The sequence below is a fragment of the Lissotriton helveticus genome, chromosome 11, assembly GCF_964261635.1.
Source record: "Lissotriton helveticus chromosome 11, aLisHel1.1, whole genome shotgun sequence".
Taxonomy (NCBI): Eukaryota; Metazoa; Chordata; class Amphibia; order Caudata; family Salamandridae; genus Lissotriton; species Lissotriton helveticus.
The window spans coordinates 74656820-74679828 of record NC_136072.1 but is presented as its reverse complement, the minus strand read 5'-3'; the positions used below and the strand labels follow the sequence as shown (position 1 = coordinate 74679828).

General features: G+C 44.1%; 1 protein-coding gene across 2 annotated transcripts in view; it reads right to left on the bottom strand.

The window, feature by feature from the left end:
- The window catches only part of LOC144791617 (dehydrogenase/reductase SDR family member 4-like), a 482332-nt gene that overhangs the window by 264039 nt on the left and 195284 nt on the right, over positions 1-23009 (bottom strand). The window contains exons 4-5 of one of the 2 annotated variants that reach the window (XM_078666341.1): positions 16289-16390; positions 10414-10484 (exon numbers count right to left, since the gene is read on the bottom strand). In XM_078666341.1, the coding sequence (XP_078522467.1) occupies positions 10414-10484; positions 16289-16390 (173 nt within the window). The remainder of the gene's footprint in view (positions 1-10413; positions 10485-16288; positions 16391-23009) is intronic. The other variant, XM_078666342.1, reaches the window with a different exon arrangement.

The following is a 23009-nucleotide window of genomic DNA, read 5'->3' as shown; positions in this document are numbered from 1 at the left end:
CTTTGGGGTCATCTTCTTGCAGCAAGCGCAATCTTCGTCGTCATGGTCGGAACTCAGGCACCAAACGCAGCACTCATGCGGGTCGGTAATAGACATAGTCTTGCCACATTCCCCGCAAGCCTTAAAACCAGTCTTCTTCGACGACATCTCGAAGAAATTAAAGATAGACACAGTAATAGAATAATAGTAACAAAGTTACTGTAAAGCTACAGTACGATCCCAGAAAACCGTTCGCGTTGACGACGCGGAAAAAAGGGAACCGATGTCATCACGCCGGCGTGGGCCTATTATAGGCGTCGGTGATGTCAGCGGAGTCGCGAGCGGTGCCGTGCCTCTGTGACGTCGGGATCCACGTCGGCGCGAAGCTACAAAAAGAATTTCCGAATGTTGCTGACGCAAGGGGATATTCACAAGGTGAGGAATCCACACGGCAGATGTATCTATCAGAAGTGCGGTGCTGCCTGGACGCTGTTTTCCCTCCCTACCGCTAACCCAGCTATCGGGCAGCAAGGGGGGTAGTTTTCTAATACCAATTTTCTTTGTGTTGCAGGCAGAGTTACAGGGCGATCCAACGCAGGAAGGTACAGAAGGGAACCCTCTACAGGAGCACAGGAAGGGTGCGAGAGCAAATTATCCCCAGGGAGATCATCGGTGGGATCCTGGAGGAGTGACGGCGCCCCGTTAGTCCTTCGGGCGGTTGTGGACCTGAGCAACCGGGGGTTGCCTGCAACGCTCAGCCCCCATAGGGGGAGGGGCGTGAGTAAGGGGTGGACTGGAGGTCCGCCGGGGGGAGGGGGTAAGACCTTCCCCCAATATTGACACCGCCCCCGCGGCTAACACCACGGGGGGTTTATGGCTCATCAGGTGGGCAGGTCGCGAGGGGCGGCCTGACCCTGGATCGCCCTTAAGATAACCCAACATGTTGGCATAATGTTTATGCAAATAAAGCTGCAACAACTTTCTCCAACAAAAAATATTGTGTGGTGTCTGTTATTTGGGAAGTTGTCGTGAGCAGGTTGGGGTCTGGGCCGATGTTGGTACTATGCCATCTATCGCTGTGCGGCCGGGCACCTGTATTACCTAAATACTGCATCCCCTCCCAGAAGTACGAGGGCAAGGGGAGGAGCTACGTCCCTCCACAGAAGCGACAAGCAAAAGCCGTGGTGGGCCGGGGACCAGCTGAAGGTCCAAACTGAAAATTAAAGTGCTGCGTGCCTCAGGTAAAATCAGTGCAAAAGGAATAAAACACAGATTTAAAACATTTATCATCCGTAAAATAGATTAAAAAACACACGTCTCCTTCCTCGTGTAGCTGACTGCACCCCGGCGCGCTGCTACCTATAAGGGTTTTGAGATCAATTGTGTAATAGCGTGGTATTACTATCAACAATCAAAACAGTTATACACTTCTATTCAGGTTTTGCTGGGGCATACTCTTTTACAGCCTCCCTTTAATGAAATGCAGAGTTTCCACTGGACAGTAATGTACGATTATTCTATGATTGTAATAAAGTAGAATAATAGCAATACCTTCATCATACATTTCTCTACTCGTTTTACTGCTTCCCCCAATGCCAATGCTGATTTATCAATTACCTTATTTTTGTTTGCTCTACATGAACATTCATTTCATCTGTTCTGCCCTGCATCTTTCCAAATTCAGGGTCCAATTCATAAAAAATAGTAAAACTACAGCCAGAGGAGGGTGGGTGGATTTACTAATTTGGGGGATTCACAAAGGTTTTTTTTATGAAATCCTGCCACAGAGTATACTACAAAATGTTTGCGAATTTGCAATAGCAAATATACTAGCATATCCACCTGTACAATTGAATAGTGCACAACTGCACTTGGGGAAACTTTATTGAATGTTTAAATACATATATTTTTAATTCATGGCGTAAATATATTTCCTGTGGAGAAAATAAAAGGTTACTCGCAGCTCATATATTTTGAGAGTGCTCCCTTTGTATCATGGAAAGAAATGTACTCTGCTCTTTTCTAAGTACATTTTCAAACTTACAGAATTGGGATCTCAGAGAGTTTTGTGAATACTTTAAAATGTGTAATCTTGTGGGATTACAGTTTCAGAGCACCTAATGCCTCGAGCCCCAATCCCCATTCAATTCCTCCCCAAGGGAGAAGATTGTATTACAGAGAAATATTTGTGTGAGTAAGTTGATTTTCAAGTGTTAAACTGATTTAAATGCATTTAAAATAAATAGTTAACTTGGAGAAAAAGGCTATTTGAGTATGCACAATAAGCTCACACCTCCAATTAGCTTTCAGAATCAGGCCCTCTGTGTGTAGCTCCATGTATATGTAATTAATTAACAGGTTTTTTATGATACAACTGAACCTAATTCTATGTCAGGACTGGAGGCAAGGATTATGCCTTCTCTCTTCACTTTATTAAACAGCAGCCATTTAGAACAGACTACATTTACCATGAACCCTAGGGAAATCTGTAGTCAAACAAAAAATGTCCAATCTGGCACAGTCATGGGTCTTCCAATCAGTATACTCCAGCGTCCACATAGTCTGCCCTCACTTGCCCTTCCTCCTCTTTCTTCGCTGCTGCGCAGCCGAGATAAGTGTTTTCCTATTTAATGTTCATCTGACTGACTGTGTTTCTTATTAGTACCATGTAATAACTGTAATGACTGTTGCTTTTCACACGTGCTTTTACACATGGTTGCGCTTTGCTGCCTTATGTACATTATGTAAATTGGCTTTATTGCCAGTATTTTTGTTGATGCGTCTCGCTCTGAGACAGTTCTTTTTCACCTGATCGTGTATCTCGCTCTCAGATGGCGGGGCGGTTCTCCCTGGGACAATACTTGCGAGACTGCCGCTTCCGTCACCGTTCTCATTGAGTTTTTTGTGGTTTTTGCTCTGAGGACGAGTGCCGCGTCCTGATTATTACAGCTGCGGGAGCGTTTCCCGTTCCTACACGGCTCGTCTGGTGCGCTCGCGTTCCGCCCGCCGTCAGGGGGCGTGTGAGACCTTGAGTTATTGCACGCGCATTCAAATCCTGAAGGGTTTGTGCGACACGCCGTAATTGCGAGCCTTGGCCTGAGGAGACGCCCCGCTGAGGTGTATTTGACTGTGATCGCTGCGTTTCCATTTCTTGGGCCGAGCCGCAATCCTACACTCTGCTGATGGCACTTAGTTAGCAGAGTCTGTATTCTTTCCTCACATGCCCGTTTTTTTTTAAAAAAAAGGGATCTGTATAGAGCGTCCCTATGCTCTGTGGGCTTTTTTCCCCAGGCCAGTGTTGCTTTCTGTGTTTTGCTGTAAGGCACCTGACACACGTACCCAGGGTTCGCCCCTCCTTCTAAATTACAAGTCCACTCGCCCTCGAGTTTCGGCTGACGCCCAGCCCCATAACAGATTAACTGCCACATGGATCAACAGAAGGAATTGCGATTCCTAAATAGGGATTTTTAAGGAATCGCTATTTAGGAATAGGATATTTAGCGATTCCCACACATTCCTTAATTGCTACTCGCAAATTGCTAGTCGCAATTAAGGAATGCTGTCCCATTCATTCCTTTGGGCCTCCAGGCCCATAAAAATTAATTGGAGATTGCATGAGCAATTTCAAGGGTACACGGGTGTCAAAATGACACCCTGTTGCACCTCTGAAATTGATCTGTGCACATATGTTGCGCACACACGTGCCCTAAGGGCACGTGTGTGCGCAACATGAAACTTTGAAAAATGCACAAAAGTGCATTTTTCAAAGTTTTTGCAAATTACAATGAAGGTCAACTTCATGGTAATTGGCTACTCCTATTAGCAAAATCGCAAATTTTTTAACTTTCATGCATTGCATTTAAGGAATCTCAATTTGGGATTCCTTAAATGCAATCGCAATTTAAGGAATCGCAATTGAAAAATTCCTTAAATTGCGATTTTTGCTTTTGGGATGATGCATCCCAAATGCAAAAATACCGGTCGCAAAGGGGCAGATTCTGAGAATCTGCCCCTTTGCGACCGTTTTTTACTTTGATGCATGTGCCTGTAAGTTACCTCAGTCAGGTCTGCACCCCAGACTTTGCAATTTTTTAACTCATCACTTGTCCTTGTTGTTTGCCCTCATACTAGCATGGATTTCGACTATTAGAATGACGCCCAGGGAGGGGACAATACCCTGACTGACCTCCAGTGGGATGATGAGTTTTATGAAGCAGTGGATGCTTTGATTTACAGAGCAGTGGGTGAAGCTATGTCCCCAGTGGAAGAAAGGCTGACGCAGAAAATTGACCAAGCATTTGCGTGCCTCACCAACCTTTCTATGGTCACTGCATCTCAGATGGCCCCTCCAGACCCCTCCCCCAGCCAAACGCGGACATGACGCAGGGATGGACCTTAGTGCCTCCGACCGGCTTAAGCAGGCCTTTTTGGCTACCCAGCCAAGTTTACCAGTAGGGGAAGCACGATGCAAGCAATAAAGATGGCGAGCCCTGCCCTTCCAGGCCCAGCCATTCTGCGCCACCTACCGATGGGTCAGATATGTTTGATCCGGATGACATTATCCACCCATGCTCCTCTGACTGGACCCCAGTAGATAAGGTAGTCGAGTATGTGGCTCTGCGCATCAGAAACCTTTGGAGAAGTAGGCGCGAAACTGCCTTCAGGCAGAATGCCCTCGGCCTTCCTTGGAAGGTAAAGTCACCCTTACCCCCGAGATCTATGCCCGCATGGCTACTTTCCTCCAAAGGTTCATGAGGGACCCCAAGAATGGGATAGACAGATCCTGGCAGGCTTGTCAGAATAAACTCCTTGAAGTTTTAGGCCCCCCTGACATAAATTCTTGACATGGCTGAAGCAGCCAAGTCATCAGGTTCACTTATCTCCCCCGACGTCCTTTCCGGGTGTGCACAGAGAGCCATCGTATTCTTAGGCATCGCAAATTGTGCCCTATTCACCGAGCGTCGTCAATCTTTACTGATCAAGGAGGACCCCAAACTTGGGGATCGAGCTGATTTGGAAGCGGAGCGGTGGCGCAGGGAGGCCTTTTTGGAGACCCATTAGTTGAAGAACTGGGTAAATTCATAAACACGTTCACCTCCCTCGATAAAGCACAGACCACCATCAAGAAGGTTTTTCCCTGGGTTTTCCGAGGGGCCGGTCGAGGTAGGTGCAGCTCGACTGGCTAGCTCACAATCAACAGCCTAGAGGCCAAGGTTCCAACAGAGACCAATATCAGGACCTATCCCATTTGGCAACTTCTACCCTACAAGGGGTCACAGAGGCAAAGGACGAAGTTATCGAGGAGCTGCAGCCTCTTCCACCACAGGTGAGTGTCCTCCCTTCTTCCCACTTAAAAATAGGGGGGAAGGCTGGGGAATTTTTTCCAGGTGTGGACTTCTGTTACAAGGGACCCGTTGGTTTTACAAACTCTTCAGGGCTTCCATCTTCACTTCACCCTAGGGGTTTTGTCAGCAATTTATTTCTGGTGGACAAGACAGACGGGGCAAGCGTCCCAACGAGTGGTTGATCTATCGCCACTTCACGATGGAAGGCATCCGTCTTCTCAGGGATGTTTTACGCCCTTCGGACTGGATGTTTTTTCTGGATCTGAAGGATGCTTACCTGGTCATTCCGATTTGTCTCCCCCACTGGAGGTACCTTCAGTTTGTTTGGCAAGGTCAGACTTTTGAGTTTGCCTCACTCCCATTCGGGCTATTGTCGACCCCTTGGTGTTTCACCAAGGTCCTCAAGCCAGTGGAGTGGTTGAGAGCTCGGCACACAAATAAATGCCTATCTCAACGATCTTCTCCTGATGAATGCATGTCCCCTCCAACTTCAGCATCAACTTCAGATGACAGTAAACTTCCTCCAGAATTTGGGGTTTGTCATCAACGAAACAAAGTCAATGCTCTACCCGTCACAATGTCTGACGTTTCTAAGATTCATGATCGATTCAAGGTCCTCCACTCTAAGCCTCCCAGCAAGGAAGATCTCAAAGATCCGCCACAAACGAAGGCGGTCTCTCCCCAGAAGCCAGGTATCCCTCAGGGATCTCGCTCGGATACTGGGACTGTTCTCAGCCTCTATCCAAGCGCTTTTCCTGGGACCTCTTCATTATCGTGCTTTGCAATGGCTAAAAGCACTCAATCTGCGAAAAAGGTGTCCCTACTTTCACAAGGTGGTCCTTTCCGAAGAAGCCCAGGAAGAGATTTGATGGTGGCTACAGCACATGGAAGCCTGGAACGGTCAGGCAATCTTTGGTTTGGCTCCAGACTTAGTCATAGAGTCAGACGCCAGCACAGTTGGTTGGGGAGCCAGGTGCAGCGATTTTTCTAAGGGAGGTTTGTGGTCTCTAGACGAACACAAATTACATATCAACTGTCTGGAACTTCTGCCAGGCTCCTTTGCAGTGCACTGCTGGACACGCGAGTGCATTCACTCCTCAGTCCTTCTAAAGATGGACAACATTTCAGCTGACCGCTATATCAACCATTTGGGAGGAAAGAGATCCAAAGCCCTCTCCGATATGGCCGCCGGCTTTTGGCAATACTGTCTGGACCACCACATGTCGTTGACGGCGGAGTGCCTCCCTGGACGGGAGAATCTGGTAGCAGATTTTCAATACCGCCACTTCACGGATTCAAGTCTGTGGAAGCTGGACACAGACGTTTTTCAGAGGTTGAACGACTGTTGGGTACCCTTTTCAATAGACCTGTTTGCCTCGAGGCTCGATCACCAACTCCATCGTTTTTACAGCTGGAGACCGGATCCATTGACAGTGGCTATGGGTGCCTTTCTTTAGGATTGGAGCCTGGAAAGGGGGTATGCATTTCCCCCCTTTGCGATGATCACTCAAATCACGGCGCAGGTTAGGAGGCAAAGGGCGGAACTGGTGATTCTCTCCCCCCTTTGGAGATCTCAAGTATGGTTTCCAGTTCTTCTGGAACTTTCCTGGGATTTTCCAATCCTACTCCCCTTGTTTCGGAATCTTCTTCTGAACCCCGACCGAATTCCTCATCCTCGAGTTCTGCCGTACTTGTTACGACACGTAGCGATTACCGGAGACACTGGGAATCCCTGGGACTTTAGGCAAAAGCGAAGGAACTCATGTCCAAAGCGTGGGCAGGCAGTACAGTCAACCGCTACAGATCCGTTTGCGGCAGATGGTCCTGTTGGTGTATGCGACAGAGTATCAATCCCTGAGGCGCAAATGTGGTTTACGTCCTGAATATTTTGGCCCATTTAGCCTTTAGCTGCCTGGCCTACAAGTCTATCAATACTTTTCGTTCGGCTATATCAGCCGGACATTTGCCACTTAACAATGCCCCTATCAGGGAGCATCCTCTTGTCTGCAAACTTCTCCGGGGTATTAGGCTTTCCTTGCCCCCAGAAACACAGTATTCCGCTTTATGGGACTGAACCAGGTGCTTAACTTGTTTTTATCCTGGCAACCTAATCCTTTTTTGTCAAGGAAAGAGCTCTCTGCCAAGCTGGTGATGCTACATTGTCTGATTTCTTGTAAAAGTGTGTCCGATGTTTGAGCTCTGGACATCACCTCCATGATATTTACACCATCTGGAGTTACATTCCTACATAGACGGACTAAGTGTCATACCAGAGTGATCTCTTACCCAGAGTTCCCAGACTCTCCCAAGTTGTGCGTGGTCCGCTGCTTAAAAGCTTATGAAGAGATGACAGAGGAATTCAGGGCTCCAGGGGAACGCCAACTTCTCATTTCTCTCCGCAAACATTTTAAGGCTGTCTCCTCTCCTACCATAGCCCAGTGGGTTATGCAGGAAGCAGGCATAAGTCTCAAAGATTTCGGAGCCCACTCAGCTCGAGGCGCAATGGCCTCAAAGGCATTCGGCTTGGGCACCCACTTGGAGGATATCCTGAGAGCGGCAGATTGGTCCTTGGGTTCTACCTTTAAGAGGTTCTACTTCAAGCCAGTGCTGGACATGGCTCACCTTGTGGTGAGCAAGCTTTCAACGAGCATAATATTTACCTCCAGTCCTGAGATAGAATGAAATATTTCCTAGCTATCGTAACGGAAAGTTTCAATTCTATTAAGGACTCGGAGGCAAGGATTATCCCGCCCTAGGGATCGCTAGAGGATGTCCCACCCCGTACTACAGTAAGTAAATCAGTTTGGATTCTGTTTTCCATGGAGGGTGTAGCTCCTTCGACATTCTTCAATGCCAATGTTGCTGTTACTGCTGGCTTGTTGTTGTTGTAAATCGAATCTCAAACTGTTTTGACCATTGAGACATAGTTTCTAAGTTATGTCTGCCGCATTGTATGATGACTGGTTTGATCAGGCTCCTTCTGTGAATTGATGATCCCTTTGTCCCCGTAGGTTTGAATGTGAATAAACAAGACGCATGAAGAGTTACCGGCTGACTTTGTGCAAAGAAAGAGGAGGAAGGGCCAGTGAGGGCAGACTATGTGGACGGATTAGAGGACCCAGGACTGTCACAGATTGGACATTATTTGTTTGTTTGACTACAGATTTCCCTAGGGTTCGTGGGAAATATAGTCTGTTGTTCTAAATGGCTACTGTTTAATAAAGTGAAGAGAGACAGCATAATCCTCGCCTCTGAGTCCTTAATAGAATTGAAACTTTCCGTTACGATAGCTAGGCAACTTTTCATTACGTATCACAAGCCAACGATATACCATCATGAAATATATTGGCTGGGGATAAAATTAAATTCATATATAGGAAACTACATAGCATCAGGATGCATTAGATTATGCATCATTTTATCCTGCAATCCCTGTATATATCCCATCTCTAATGTCCTAATTTCATTCGAGTTGTGACCTCTCTAGCCACTTCTAATAAAGCAATGGTGTAGCAGATCAATTACAATAAGTTATTACAGTTAAGTTGTGACATTATAATCCCTCAGCCAAGGAGCATGGCACACCAAAGAGCACAATAAAAGCTGCATTTCTAACAAATAAAAATAAATTGCTTTTCCTTCTAATCTGTTTTTCTAAAATAAACACTGATCGGAAAAAATGAGATATTTATGGCAACCAGTAGCGGTCGGCAGTAGGAGTTACTGCAGACCGGTGACGTGGGCAGGGGGAGGGGCAGGGTGGGGGGTAGTAATGTATGGATTATGTAGTTTTACAGGTAAGTAAACATTTAAATAAATAAAACGAATTTCGTTGCGCACACTGCATCACATTTGGTGATGCAGTGCGTGCAACGAAATTCGTTTTATTTATTTAAATGTTTACTTACCTGTAAAACTCCGTAATCCATACATTACTACCCCCCACCCTGCCCCTCCCCCTGCCCACGTCACCGCCCTGCAGTAACTCCTACTGCCGACCGCTACTGATGGCAAAATATATATTTTATGCACCTACGGGACAGGACAGAGAATATTTCTGCAAGTTTTTACATATTTTGTGGAATAGTGCTGTGGTCATTTGACTTATTCTTATATCTTTTGCAACATATGACTAACTGCATGTTGGTGCATTTATTTTTACACTACAGATTTTCTTTGTGTTATTCATTCAACAACCATACTGTCTCTTTTAGATGAAAGAGCAACACACTAAGGTTTTAAGTGGTTTTGTGGGGTGGGTGTGACCATGTATTAGAAGGAGTAAAAGAACCCTCTGCTGTACATTTTAAGGATATTGTAGGTGACCTCAGAGGTCATTAACCTTACCAAGGTACTTTTCCTATAGCATTGCTCCTCCATATGTTCATGGAACTCCTTGGTGACTTGCAATATCCTTATAATTTACTACAGGTAGGACTTTATCCCATTGATAACCTTCAATATGTGCGTAGTGTTCAATTCAGGAGAGCGTCAAGAGGTTGTACTGTTATAAGTACATGTCAAAAAGATGTGTTTTATTAGTTCCTGAAAAAATGGAGAGTAGGTGAGCTCCTATTTTAACAGGAATGCATTTTAAAGTGGATGGGTGCTCCAGAGAAGGACTGCTTCTTGGCTAGGGTCGTATGAATGTTGCATTCTTCATCTATAGCGTCCCTCATCAGTAAATCCTGTTGTCCTCTAGGATAATCAGAAGGCTATCCAAGTAAACATGATTTGTGGAAATGTAGTACAATGTTTTCTTCATAATCTCATACCCTTCCTCTAGAACTGATCAGTCAGAATTAAAATTGACTCCGACTACCTCTAACTATGCAGTATGAAAATATCCTCCACCACTGAGCAACAAATTATGGCATAATTTTCACACATATTAACAGATCTTGGGCCTATTTATAATGGGATACTCCTTTACAAACATGGCATATATTCTGTCTGCCATCTTACAAGTGAATTATAGCCTTCAGTACTTGCAATACTGAGGACAGGATGTTCACTCCGTTTGTGTACCATCCGCCAAACTCTAAATAAGACCCTTCATTTCTTCATTCCCCGATCTTGTAAGTCTTACCCAACCTTCTGCATGTGAGGAACGACCGCCTTCACCAACAAGAACTGAACGATAACATTTGTGTGCAAAATCTGAAACAAAAAAGGAAACAATCAAAGGGGGAATAAATATAGATTTTGAGTTGCTTTCTTGAATCATGGTGAAAAGCAGCATCCCTCCTATGATTGGCTCAGTTGGAGGATACCGTTTTTTAAAGGTTTGTAGAGTTTTTTATATGTGTTTGCTCTGTTTTGTTTTACCACAAACAACATATCATTGCTTTGATTGTAAAGTGCACCTCTAAATGCAATATAAAGCGATCAGTAGTTAATAAAATACCTATCAATAGCATCATTTACACTGTTAATACGGCTTTTTGAGACAAAATGTTAAAATTAACAGGAGCATGATACTGTTATCTGTTTATATTCTGGTACTCCCAGTGCATATCTCTGTAGTACTCTACATAGTTCCATAACAGTACCTAGCTGAATATATTATCAGTAACTGGAATACCATACATTTATGCAGCTCATCCTATTACCACCTCTTTTCAAAGGTAGAGGCTACCTAAACAGCTGTAATACAGCAAGGAGGACACACCTGGGTGCAAGAGTCACTGAGGCCAAGAACTCATCCAGAGATTTGTATAAGATACTGAAGGAATTTACCAACACGAAGGCGAACAATGCTGCACCCCCCCCCCCTACACAGGAACTATGCGAGGACCTAGCTAGGCACTTTACCAACAAGATCGACCTGATCTATCAGTCCTTTGATACAGCTAGGGCGGAACAAGGAGAGGGAGACGCTCCCAAAGAATCCAGGCTGGCAGCGGCCTCTCCCTGTAGGCTGGATTCCTTTGCTCCCACAACCAGAGAGCAAGTAGGAGGCCTACTAAGCCAGGTAAAGTCAGGCTCGCCATCTGACCCTGTACCACTGTCAGTGATGTCAATACTCAGCCCTATCCTTACAGATGCACTCTCCAATATTTATAACATCTCGTTGGAGATAGCTATATTTCCAAATGAGTGGAAAAGAGCGCGGGTCAAGCCTCTCCTAAAGAAGGCGACGGCGGACCCGTCTGAGCTGCAGAACTATAGACCTATTTCACTCCTCCCCTGTTGTGCGAAGGTTCTAGAAACTCTGGTAAATCAACAGCTGTCCCATTATCTGGAACAAAACCACCTCTTAGATCCCTCTCAGTCTGGCTTCCGTGCATCTCATAGCATGGAAGCTGCACTGCTGGAAGTGACGGACACCATCAGAATGACACTAGACAGAGGGATTCCAGTGATCCTCGTCCTCCTGGATCTGTCAGCAGCTTTTGATACCATCTCACACCGTTTGCTGCTGGACAGATTGAGGGAGATCGGGTTGAGGGATAAAGCTCTTGAGTGGATCCAGAGTTTTTTATCGGGACGTACACAGAGTATCCAGTTAGGGTAATTTGTATCTCAGACAATAGGTGTAGATAGGGGTGTTCCGCAGGGCTCAGTACTGAGCCCGACCCTGTTAAATGCCTATGTGACACCTTTGGCAGATATCATCAGAAGCTATAGGTTCAAAACCATCTCCTATGCGGATGAGACTCAGCTAATCGTTCCCATTGAGGAAGATATTATGTCAACTCAACGGAAATTTAGAAGCTGCATGTCTAGTATCGCTGTCTGGATGAGGAGGAATTTTTTACAACTTAATTCCTCAAAAACTGAAATTATGCTCTTTGGAAAGGCGGAGACAATCTGGTCCCCAGAGTGGTGGCCACCCGAGCTAGGGGAGGCTCCGCCACCCAGGAGATGGGCCAGGAATCTGGGTGTTAGGATAGATGATGAACTATCCATGGAGGAACAGGTCAAGATAGTATCCGGGATGTGCTTTGGCACAATGAGGATGCTAAGAATTTTTTTTTCCTGGATCCCGCTGTCGGCAAGGAGAACCCTGGTCCAGTCACTCGTGGTGAGTCGGCTGGACTATGGCAACTCGGTGTTGGTAGGGGCCAGGGAGGACCTATTAAGGCATCTACAGGTGGTGCAGAACACTGCAGCCTGTCTTGCCCTAAACAAGCCGGCACGGACTCCTTCTGCCCCCTTGTTGAATCAGCTACACTGGCTCCCGGTGAAGAGACGTGCTATCTTTAAGATGCTCGTTGTTGTCTTTAAATCATTACAGTGGAAAGAACCTGTGTACCTCAGTAAGAAACTCAGGCGGTGTCAACCGGCAGGACAATTAAGATCCAGTAATGCCAACCTTCTGTGTATTCAGAAGATACAGAGGGCAAGAAAGGGCGGTAAAGCCTTTTGTCATCTGGCCCCCAGACACTGGAATACATTACCAGCAAACATCAGGGCTTGCAGTGAGCTACCCAGGTTTAAAAAAATCTTATAGACATGGCTGTTTTAGATGGTCGTGTCCTCCATATCTTTCCCCTACAGCGCCGAGAGCTACCTTCGGGGATGATTCGCTTGCACCCAACAAGTTCACAAAGTAAAGTAAAGTAAAGTAAAAAAGAATGCTTTAAGTCTGATTTGCTTTAGAGTGTTTAATGCTAAAGAGTTAACATCAGTGAGACACATAGAGTTTTACATAAAACGTACAAAGGACCACTTGAAAATGTCAGTTCTAGCACAGGACAACATAACTGATAATGGCTATGGTTAGTAATGTATTTTCAACATATAATTGAATGCCCATTGCTTTCTTTAATCGTCTTACATAATGTTGAATACATATGCTCACATAAGTCAATAGCAGGTTTATTTTAAGATGGTCAGAGAATAAAGGGATCTCCTTTGGTCACTGTCTATTGGTGCTCAGATGCACCTCGATCCAAAATGGCATCTGTGGTGATCTGTTTACCAATCTGTCCCTGAATTATTCTTTATTTATTGGTAGAGAGTGAAAAGTAAGCAAATTTCTGTCATCCTCTGTAGTGCTTTTGAATGTGTGTGGCACTATACAGACCTTCTTGTTCCTATTGCTACCTAGGGCAATTTGCTGGCCATTATCTTACTGATTGGTTCCCTTGTTTGAGCTGGTGAGAGGGTGAGAAGTGAGATTCTCTGATGATTGTCTGGTGGTGCTCAGAAGCGACTTGGTAATTTAGTCATTTATTTGATGGTTTTATATAGCACTCTTTGTGCCAGATTGGCATTAAGGTGCTGACGTACTAGGCTGAGTGGTGGCATTTAGGTTAACTAAAACCCTTCCCTGTTTTGAAAAGCTCTTTGTGGGGATTTGGGTTATACTCTGCCCAGACGCTCACTGACCTGTGGGGGGCCATTTAGGCAGGGCTCCGGACTTCCGCAGCCTCGGCGCTGCCCTCTTCCAGCACTTCCCAGGCTCCCAGTCTCCCTGCTATCCGGACACGACGAGACGCCAGATCGGGGACTTCATCCCCCAATACCCCTAGCGCTTTGGAAGGCGTGCTTCCGGTCCCGCCCCCCGGAGGTGCGCTAAAGGACAGTGCGAGCCCCCGCGTCGCGGGATCGCGCGCGGGAGAGCGCCCGGGGCTAAGCTCGGGCAAAGGGCGGGCCCTCTGTGGCCCTCAGAGGCACGAGGAGGACGGGACGGGCCACCACACTTGGCATCATCATTGGAGAAGGTAAAGCCAGGTTCTATCTTATATCTCTACTGTTCGGAGTTGTCTACCTTTGCCACCAGGATTTTATCTTCCAATTATAATGTCCATCTGGGAAGAGCTGAATGCCCTCTGTGGCACAAACTATATCCCGGATGCACCAATCACTCCCATAGTGACCAGAGTCACTGATCAAGTAATATGTACTCCCCAGGCAACCCCCAATATAACTCTCTCTCCATCTAACAACTGCAGCCCCTCTGTATCTGGCCCGAACCCTGCCTAATTACCATCTGATAAGGCTGAGACTCGATCCCCTCTACAATCGACCCCACTGGCCCAAATCGAGCGACTGCTATACACTGCTCTATCTCCACTGGTAGTCAAAATTAATGATTTGGGGGACAGACTGAGCAGGATCGAGAAAACTATTGTTCGGTCATACCCACAAACCGGAAACCCTGTTAATCCAACAAGCCCTACCACCACCAACACTCAGGAAAGGTCTATGATCAATGCCCCCATGATACTGCAAACTTGTGACTCCCTTGTTATACCACCTATCCAAAGTGGTCGCAATGATATCCTTAATCTCGATCATCCCCCACATAGAGCTCCTGTGATCGCACTAAAAAGAAAGCATCGCATTGATTTACCCCCCGAAGCAGCCCCATACATCACTGTTCTCTCTGGGGTCCCCGCACTCAGACCAGGAAAACGTGAACTGCATCAGGACCTACTGAACAAAGCCATTTTTTGGCTTAAAAACAATAGACCATTACCTTCTGTGCTAGACGGTGGGATACTGAGCGTAAGAAGGGTGGGGTGGCTTGGTCTTCTGCCCAAAAATGTTCCAGGGGACTTGATTTTGGTTAAGTTTAAACACAGGAACATTGCCCCCTACTTGCGATCTACCCAGCCCAAACGTGGCGATGGCTCCATCCGTATCTGGGACCTGCATGACTTTTACCCTGGTCCCCGAGCATCGAATTACCATAACAGCGGGTGAACAAGGGGGAATCTGAGTATTTTGGGTTATCGTTTGAAATGTGTTATTATCTGTTTTTTAGATTTCTTCTTTCTTAATTAACTTTTAATCATGCTAAGATTGGTCCTCCTGATCTTGCTTTTTAAATGGTAATGATTTCTCCGATACACTTTTCCATTTCTACTTACTTATTTTAATGAATTGATTAAATTGTTTGTTTTAAATTTTTTCTGTAATTGTATGCTTGTATGATATTTTATGAAATATCGAATAAAGCTTATTTGAATTTGGGTTATACTTGTGAAAAGCGCCCTTTTTACACTCTTTTTTATTCTTTGCTCTGGTGTGAGCATCTGAAAAGGACTCTCATTCACTACAATGATCCTAGAAAATTGTGAGCTGCAACATCCAGTGCCACCTTTTAGTGTATAGTCTGATACCTATAGTGAATTAGGTAAGGGTGTCTGGGTAGGTTGTGTACGAGATGTTCAAAGACAAGTGTATTTGTATAGGCTCAGCTTGGAAGAGCGTTGTCTGGAAGTATGTCTCTCTACAAGCAGATGGCACTCATTCAAATTGAAAGTAGTAAGATGGTTAGTGATGCTCAAACACTGTGGTCCTCTGGGATTCAAAGGGAAGAGTGTAATCTGTATTGTTTTTTGATATGGCGTTATTAATATAAATTGTTTTAAATTCGAACTTTTGAATGGTACATAGTACATGGACCAATGTTCATTACATACATTTTTTTAACGTACAATCAGGTTCTATGGTTAGTTTTACCCTAGTTGTACTATGGTGAATGAAAGATATTTTACCTAGCCTTCAAGTAATAAAAATCGCTCTTAAGATGCATCGTTGGGGCGTGGCAATTGTGGTACTCGACAGTTGGCACATCGAAAGACCCTTAGAACACTACACCCATTAGAATGGAAAGTCTCCAGTGCCCAAAAGGAGACTCCTTTGAAGTTTGAGATAGATTACCACAGTAAATAATAGTTTTGAAGTTGGTTGCTTCTACTACACCAATAACCACAAACTTGATCACCATTTTTCCCCTGATCACTACATCATTAAAAAACAATGTTATTTAATATTCAAATTCCCGATGTATTTATTAATTAGTGATGCATTGTAATTGAGAACAAGGTCATTGATGTCATTAGAGCACATATCATTAACTCTGCCTGGAAGTACACAAACTCGAGCACAGGAAGAATGTACATGTGCTTGAAAGACTGGGAAGCTTACTGAACCGCAGATACCACAATGAATCCAAGTAAGACTCTTCAAATGAGCATACTTTTAGAGCTATGCAGTCTTCTTACCTCATTCCACTCTTCTTCTGTGGTGTCAAAGACGTTCTTGAAGTCGATCCCGATGGATGCATTCGACAACAGATAGTCAATTCTTCCATATTTTTCTAAAGCCTTAGTTCAGCAAATTAGAAGACCATGAAACAGTTGCGTCATTATATGTGACTGGTTTGCATATTTAGATCTACACTATAGAAAATGTCTCATAGCCACAAAAAATAATGGCGTACAATGTAGGTCCAGGAGGGCAGGAACCATCACAAAATGTTGAATATCCACCTAAAATATATATGCATAACTGAACCTTAAATTGAACCTACTTACATTTAGTTGTTATGCTCAAAATCTGGACCTACAAGGGACACCGCTCATCTACAACGTGAATAAAGAAACCTCAAGATAGAGTGCCACACATATAATGCCAGTAATTCAGTTTTTTAGGTCTGGTCTTAGCTATGACCGTTTGATTTTACCAAAAATACATATAAGACACTGAAACATAGATGTTTTCAGTGAGCCCTCTTCATCCAGTAATCTGCTTTAGTATCGTTTACACTTTGCTCTGTCCAACAATGGAGCATGGAGTGCTGGGTCAGCCTAATTCAGTCCCAATGCCTTTGTGAGAGACAACACTGTGCCAAATGCCAATGTCATCATTTAGAGATAAAGATAGTCACTTTCAGTGCAAGCATCTTTTAGACCAATGTGTCTTTTTTTTACAATTTGTGTTTTCTTTTACTTAGCAGCCCTCCAAGGAGCTGAGGATGCATCTGACACATATTGGGCATAAATAGGGTGAACCTGCTCATTCAGCTTCACTGTTTGGACCATCAGTTTTATAAGATATCACTGTAATTCGATGATTTGGGATTTTCTTTCGCTATAGTTGGGTATGTTTTTTTTTATGGCTGTCTACTATTTTCAGAGCCATTTGTCACCCTCTTTAGTTTCGTTAATTTGTTTCTCTTTCCAAGGTTTCCACTGTATTGCTCTCTAGTTTGTGTAATTATTGTGACCCTTTAACTTGCTGAAACAGTCCGTCCTGTACTCAGCTTGTTCTGTATGATTATGACTCCGCCTCTGTCAGCTGGTTTTATTATTATTTCCTCTAATGGAAACATTTAGAAGAGAGATAAATAACCTGATTGAAGTAGGTGAAACTAACAATTGGATATAAAAGATAAAAACAGAATTTTTCAGAGAGGCTAATCTGGTCACTCCAGCATTTTGCACACTACTGAAAATATATAAGAGTAGGACACCGGTACCCTGTAGACCAATACAATCCTGGATCAAATCAATTTAGGAGCCATTATCCAAATTCAGCAATTTCCTTCTCTGCCTTATGGTGGAAACAATTTCAACGTAACTTAAAGATACAAAAGGTCTACTACACCTACTGAAGGAGAGCCTGTATGACCCCAGCATGAACTTCCTCAGTGGATTAGTTATGGAATGCCTATATATATGCTCTGCGCCAATAAGAAACTATGAGGATAAAGGAAGGTCTTCTGTTCTCAGACGTCTGGGCCCATAACACTCCTAGATACTGTGTTACAATGCATGTGTCCATGCTTGACAATATTATTTTTGATTACGAGGATACCGTGCACTTGCAGGTACATGGTACCACTATGGGAATTAGCTTTGCCCTCAGCATTACATGTACTATGCCCATCACTTTGAGGAAGCCTACATAATAACTAACACCAATCCTTTCAGAAGTCAGATTACATTCTGGCGGAGGTCAACAACAAGGTCCTTGTGATCTGGATGGGTGACGTGCAGAGTGGAATGAATTTCATAGAATGGTTTAATACAAAATATCCTACACTCCATCACCATAGAGACATTAACCTTCCTTGATGAAAACATTTTCCACGAAGGAGGTACCCTGTGGATGGACACCCATCAAAAGACAACTGATAAGAATAGCCTTTTGCAATTCTACAGCTTTCATCCATGGCCACAAGAGGAATCTCTTGTCGGTCAGCCAATTCTTCAGACTTTGAAATAAGTGTAGCCACTTTGAAGACTTCAATAAGCAAGTAGAACTACCTAGCCAGAAATTGAAACAATGAAACGACCCTAAAACCATAATTAAAAAATCCCCTAATAGAAACAGAAATAACAACAGGAATGCCCTTACATACAAACACCTACAGAAGGATTATAAACAACTGGTCTGCATCACCGCCTACGTTCTGTCCAACCAGAAAATAAAATTGATCAACAAACATTGGTGGATCCCGCATACCAGGGACCCGGACTTTGAAAAACCTATCTTTGCACAAAACGTGCAAGAAACATCAGGGAAGTCCTGGTACACACAAGTGGCCGACAACCCGAGAAGAGAAATAGCATTACTGCTCTATGGGTGTCCAGTACGAGTGGTTACAGGACACCTCCCATGTAGCACCTAAAATGTTTGCCACCTCATGAAAGTATCAAAAACATTGGACCTAGGATTCATATCTTCCAGGTGCCACGCATCGGGGTTAGACTAAAGCATTTTAGTGCTGGGGTCCACATCACGGCACTATGCATTAGTCACACATTAGTGTTCCCCTCCCGACTATCGTAAGGTGCGCTCTACCGTGCTATATTTATCAACAGGAAATATGTTGGCAGTGAGTGTGCTACGTGTGCTCAGACAAATGCCCATCATTTAATTCCTCCTTATTCCCTTGTTTGGTTAAGATAGAAAGCTGGTGTTCAACATTGCATAGCATGGAAGTGGTAGTCTTCAGCAATGCTGTATACAAACATTATTTTCCAGCGTCTGTTACAATTGCTATCAAAACCTAAGAAAGAACGTCGATTCCAGAACACAGACTCCCTGATATTGAGTTGGATAGTATTTGTGAAATGCTAATCCAAAAACATGCCTGCATATTAAAGGTCACTACAAACACTCGTGCTAATCATATAAATAAAGGAGGCACCCGTTTATAAACACCACCATTTACAAAGAGAGTGAATCAATATGCTTTAGCTCTGGAGAAGCACTGGTGTCCAAAACATGTGCTAGCTAGTGACACATGAATAGAGGAAAAGAAGAAAGATATTTTTGGTTGAAGATATTTATTCTGAATTATAATAAACAAATTAATTGATTACTCTATAAGAGTTGCCTCAATCTTAAGACTGCAGTGAAATATATGTTCTCCTTGAAGAGCACTTGCAGTGTTGGGCTAGTCCTGAGTCCCTAAACCAAATTGTAGAGTCTACATGAGCTAATAGCATGCAGCTATTTTTGAGAAAAAACGATGTTTCCAAATATGGAGCAGGGTGCCAGATTTACTGTTTATTGGTCGCAAAAATCAATCTCAATTTGTGACCAGTGTTTTTGTGACAACTAAAAAAAAATTACAAAATGCCCAATTGTTGTAATACGTCTGTTCCTAAAGTTCCAATTTAGAATGGGTTTCAATCAGACTCACTTCATGAATATTGCTATTTGCATATTTTGAAAAACACCATGGCCCTGACAACCTTTCAAAAGAGTATTTTTCCTTAATGTGGCCTATTTTAAAAATTAGGCTGTATTTAAAAAACGTTACTTTTTTTTAACTTTATTTGAGAGTAGGCAGTAGTGTCCTGGACCATTACCCACTTCCAAACAAACTTTTGTTAACATTATCAAAGAGGTCCCAAAGGTACACCGTCCCCTAAGTATGAATAATTACAACCTTTACAGTATTGTATTTGTATAAAACGATAATCCAAATAAAAAAAATATTTTGCAATTAAAATTAGTAAAATTACAGAGCAATAAAGAGATCAAGTCAAACTCGGAAGGCATCAGCCACACACACGTCCTTTGGAACCAGCGTTTCATCTCCCAAGAGGGATTCTTCAGAAGGTTTTAGTAATGGTGTGTTTAAAGGTGGCGATATGGCCAGCATCATATCAGACTAACCCTATGTGCAGAATGCACTTGTAAATAATGACAAAATGCAATGCCCAATGAATAATTCAAATGGCAAATCAGCTACATAACACAATGACAGTATAAAGGATACAAGTGAACATATAACATTTCATCATAGCTTGATTTTTTCTTCAACAGATAAACATTAATCCGTGTATGAAATGTGTTCAATCTTCATCTTCTGCTCCTCTTGACATGCTGAGTATTCCAGCTCACCTATACACTACCGTACCCCTTCACCTACCCAACAACAGGAAATGGGTTAAAGGAAGATAAAAATGGATCCTATTTAGAAGGCTAGGCGAACCTTCCTACAAGCCAAAACCCGGAACCTATTTTGAGGGAGACTACAAAGAAAAAGAAAAGCTCACACTCTGTAGCCTATGCCATATATGTATTGAACCATAACTCAATATTTAGTATGCTTTACCGTTCTAAGGATTCAATATGCAATATAGAAGAATCCATAAGTAAATATGAAGCTTCGGATCAGCAAGAAAATGTGGTGGCTGGAGGTAGAAAACATGTACAAGTAGGGTGTTAAGGCAAGATGGCGGCTGACTAGAGCGGCCGTTTCACTCCTCTCTGACCGCTGCTCACATGGAGAAGTGGCAGCGGGGAAGCTGGGGATCTGAGTAGCGTTTGTTGGCGGCGACGCCCCGGAGAGACGAACGATAATATTATCGGAGAAACCTGAGCCGCATCAACTGTATTTGCACAGAATATCCTGGCCACAGGGGATGGATGTCGGCGTGCTGATACTAACAACTCCAAGGATTTCCCCAAAGCCTGGTCCCGCCCTGCTACATTGCCGCGCTGAACTAACAAGAATGCTCTGGGTTTACCTGGTGATTTCGGCGTCCCCCGGCGTGGGAAAAGATTACCGTCTTCAACGCTCCCGTTTGTTTGGAGCATCTGCGACTATGGCTCCTAAAATCCCCGTGGCTGTGGATGTTTTGAATCTCCCAGCTGTAGAATTGACCCCAAATGATAGTACAGCCACTGATAACACACTGACTGGATCGTCGCAGTTAAAACAAAATATACAGGCTGTCGTTCATGATGAAACCCCCCCCTGTTTACAGCTAGAGATACAAGCCCGCAGCAAAGTGGGAACAGTAGCTACTACTCAGCCTATAGACGCTATAGAAGACGCAGAAACTCCTGCTATGCCTGTGAAACAAACGCCCAATAATCCAGCCGAGGTACAAGGAGGCTTAGCAGCCGGGATAGAAAACTATGCTGCATCTTCCAATCATAGCGAGCAGGATTTCTACTCTTTGACAGACGGTATCTGGTCAGTATCCGGCTCTCCTTCTGAGTCTCAGGAAGAGTTTAGCGATGAGAGCTCAGGTTCAGGCGCTGAGAAAACACACATAACTGCTACAATCCGTAAAACAACAAAACGAACATCACACCCAAGCCCACAGAAGAAAGACCTAAGGTGGGATTACCTGGGAGCTGGGTTATTTAGCACAACCAACGTGAATACAAAGATACCAGCAGCAGTGGATCAATCCTCCGCTACCCGTCCAACCTTGGACACCGTCATCCAATGTATTCTTTGTCATCGAGAAGAGACACAGCAAGACTGTAAGCGGGCGCAAACAACAATGCATAAAATCCAAGGGGCAGTTAGAAAAGTCGCTAAATCATGTGTGGTAATTAATGAGCGACTGACAGCCCTGGAGGCTCGGACAGAAACCCTGGAGTCCGATGTTACTACCACACGTACAGCTGCGGTAGCACATGAGTCGCAAGTTGTCGATATACAGTGGAAGATTGAGGATTTTGAAAATAGGTCACGCCGTAACAACCTGCGCGTTTTGGGGGTCCCGGAGGGAAAAGAAGGGGAGGACACTCGGAAATACATGGTTGATGTCTTGCCTAAAGCACTCCCAGAACTTGGCGAGTGGAATTGGGAACTGGAAATTCAAAGGGCGCACCGCATTCTTTTAACCTTAAATCACCTCCAAACCCCGATACCAAGCCTTGAGCGGTACTTATATATTTTGGCAACTACTTACTTCGCCATGCAGTGTATGACAAGGCAAAGCCTACAAACAAAACGTAGTGGTGGGGATTATTCCTTTTTTGTACAACCTGATTATTGCCACTATACTGTTGAAAGACGCTGGCGTCTCTTACAAATGGTCAAACCAGTACAGGATCGCGGGGGGCAGGCATTCCTTCTGCATCCTGCTCGGCTGAAAGTAATTACGGGGGAACACGTCCGCTTCTTTACTTCTGAACTAAAAGTACAGAGTATTTGGAGAAATGGAGTTAAAAACACCTGGACTAAGGACATACTGTAGGATTATTGAAAAGATTAACATTGTGTTTATGCCCATATCTTTCTAATGCGCCTCTTTATTATCCCTGATATATACAGTATTAGTCTTCCAACTTTATTTTATTCATCTCTTTTTACTTCCTCGCTGTCAATTAGCTTATTCTATCTTGGTCAGAGAGGAGTGACCATCGCAGGAGACTACCACTAGTCTTAAAGCCTTTTTGTAAGGGAAGGGTGGGGGGTTGGGAGGGGGCGTTTCAGGGTGGTGTAAGGGGGCAGAGAAGGGGCACTCGTGAAGGTTGGGGGATGGGAAGTGGGGGGGTGGGGGGTTTGGGAGAAAAAGGAAAAAAGCAAGAAGAGGATGTTTGCATAAATGAATATAAAACAGTTTGTATTGGAAAGACAGTGGCAATTAAAGTATCAAAAATCCAATATACCGTATTTTCCGGCGTATAAGACAACTGGGCGTATAAGACGACCCCCTACTTTTCTTGATAAAATGTAGG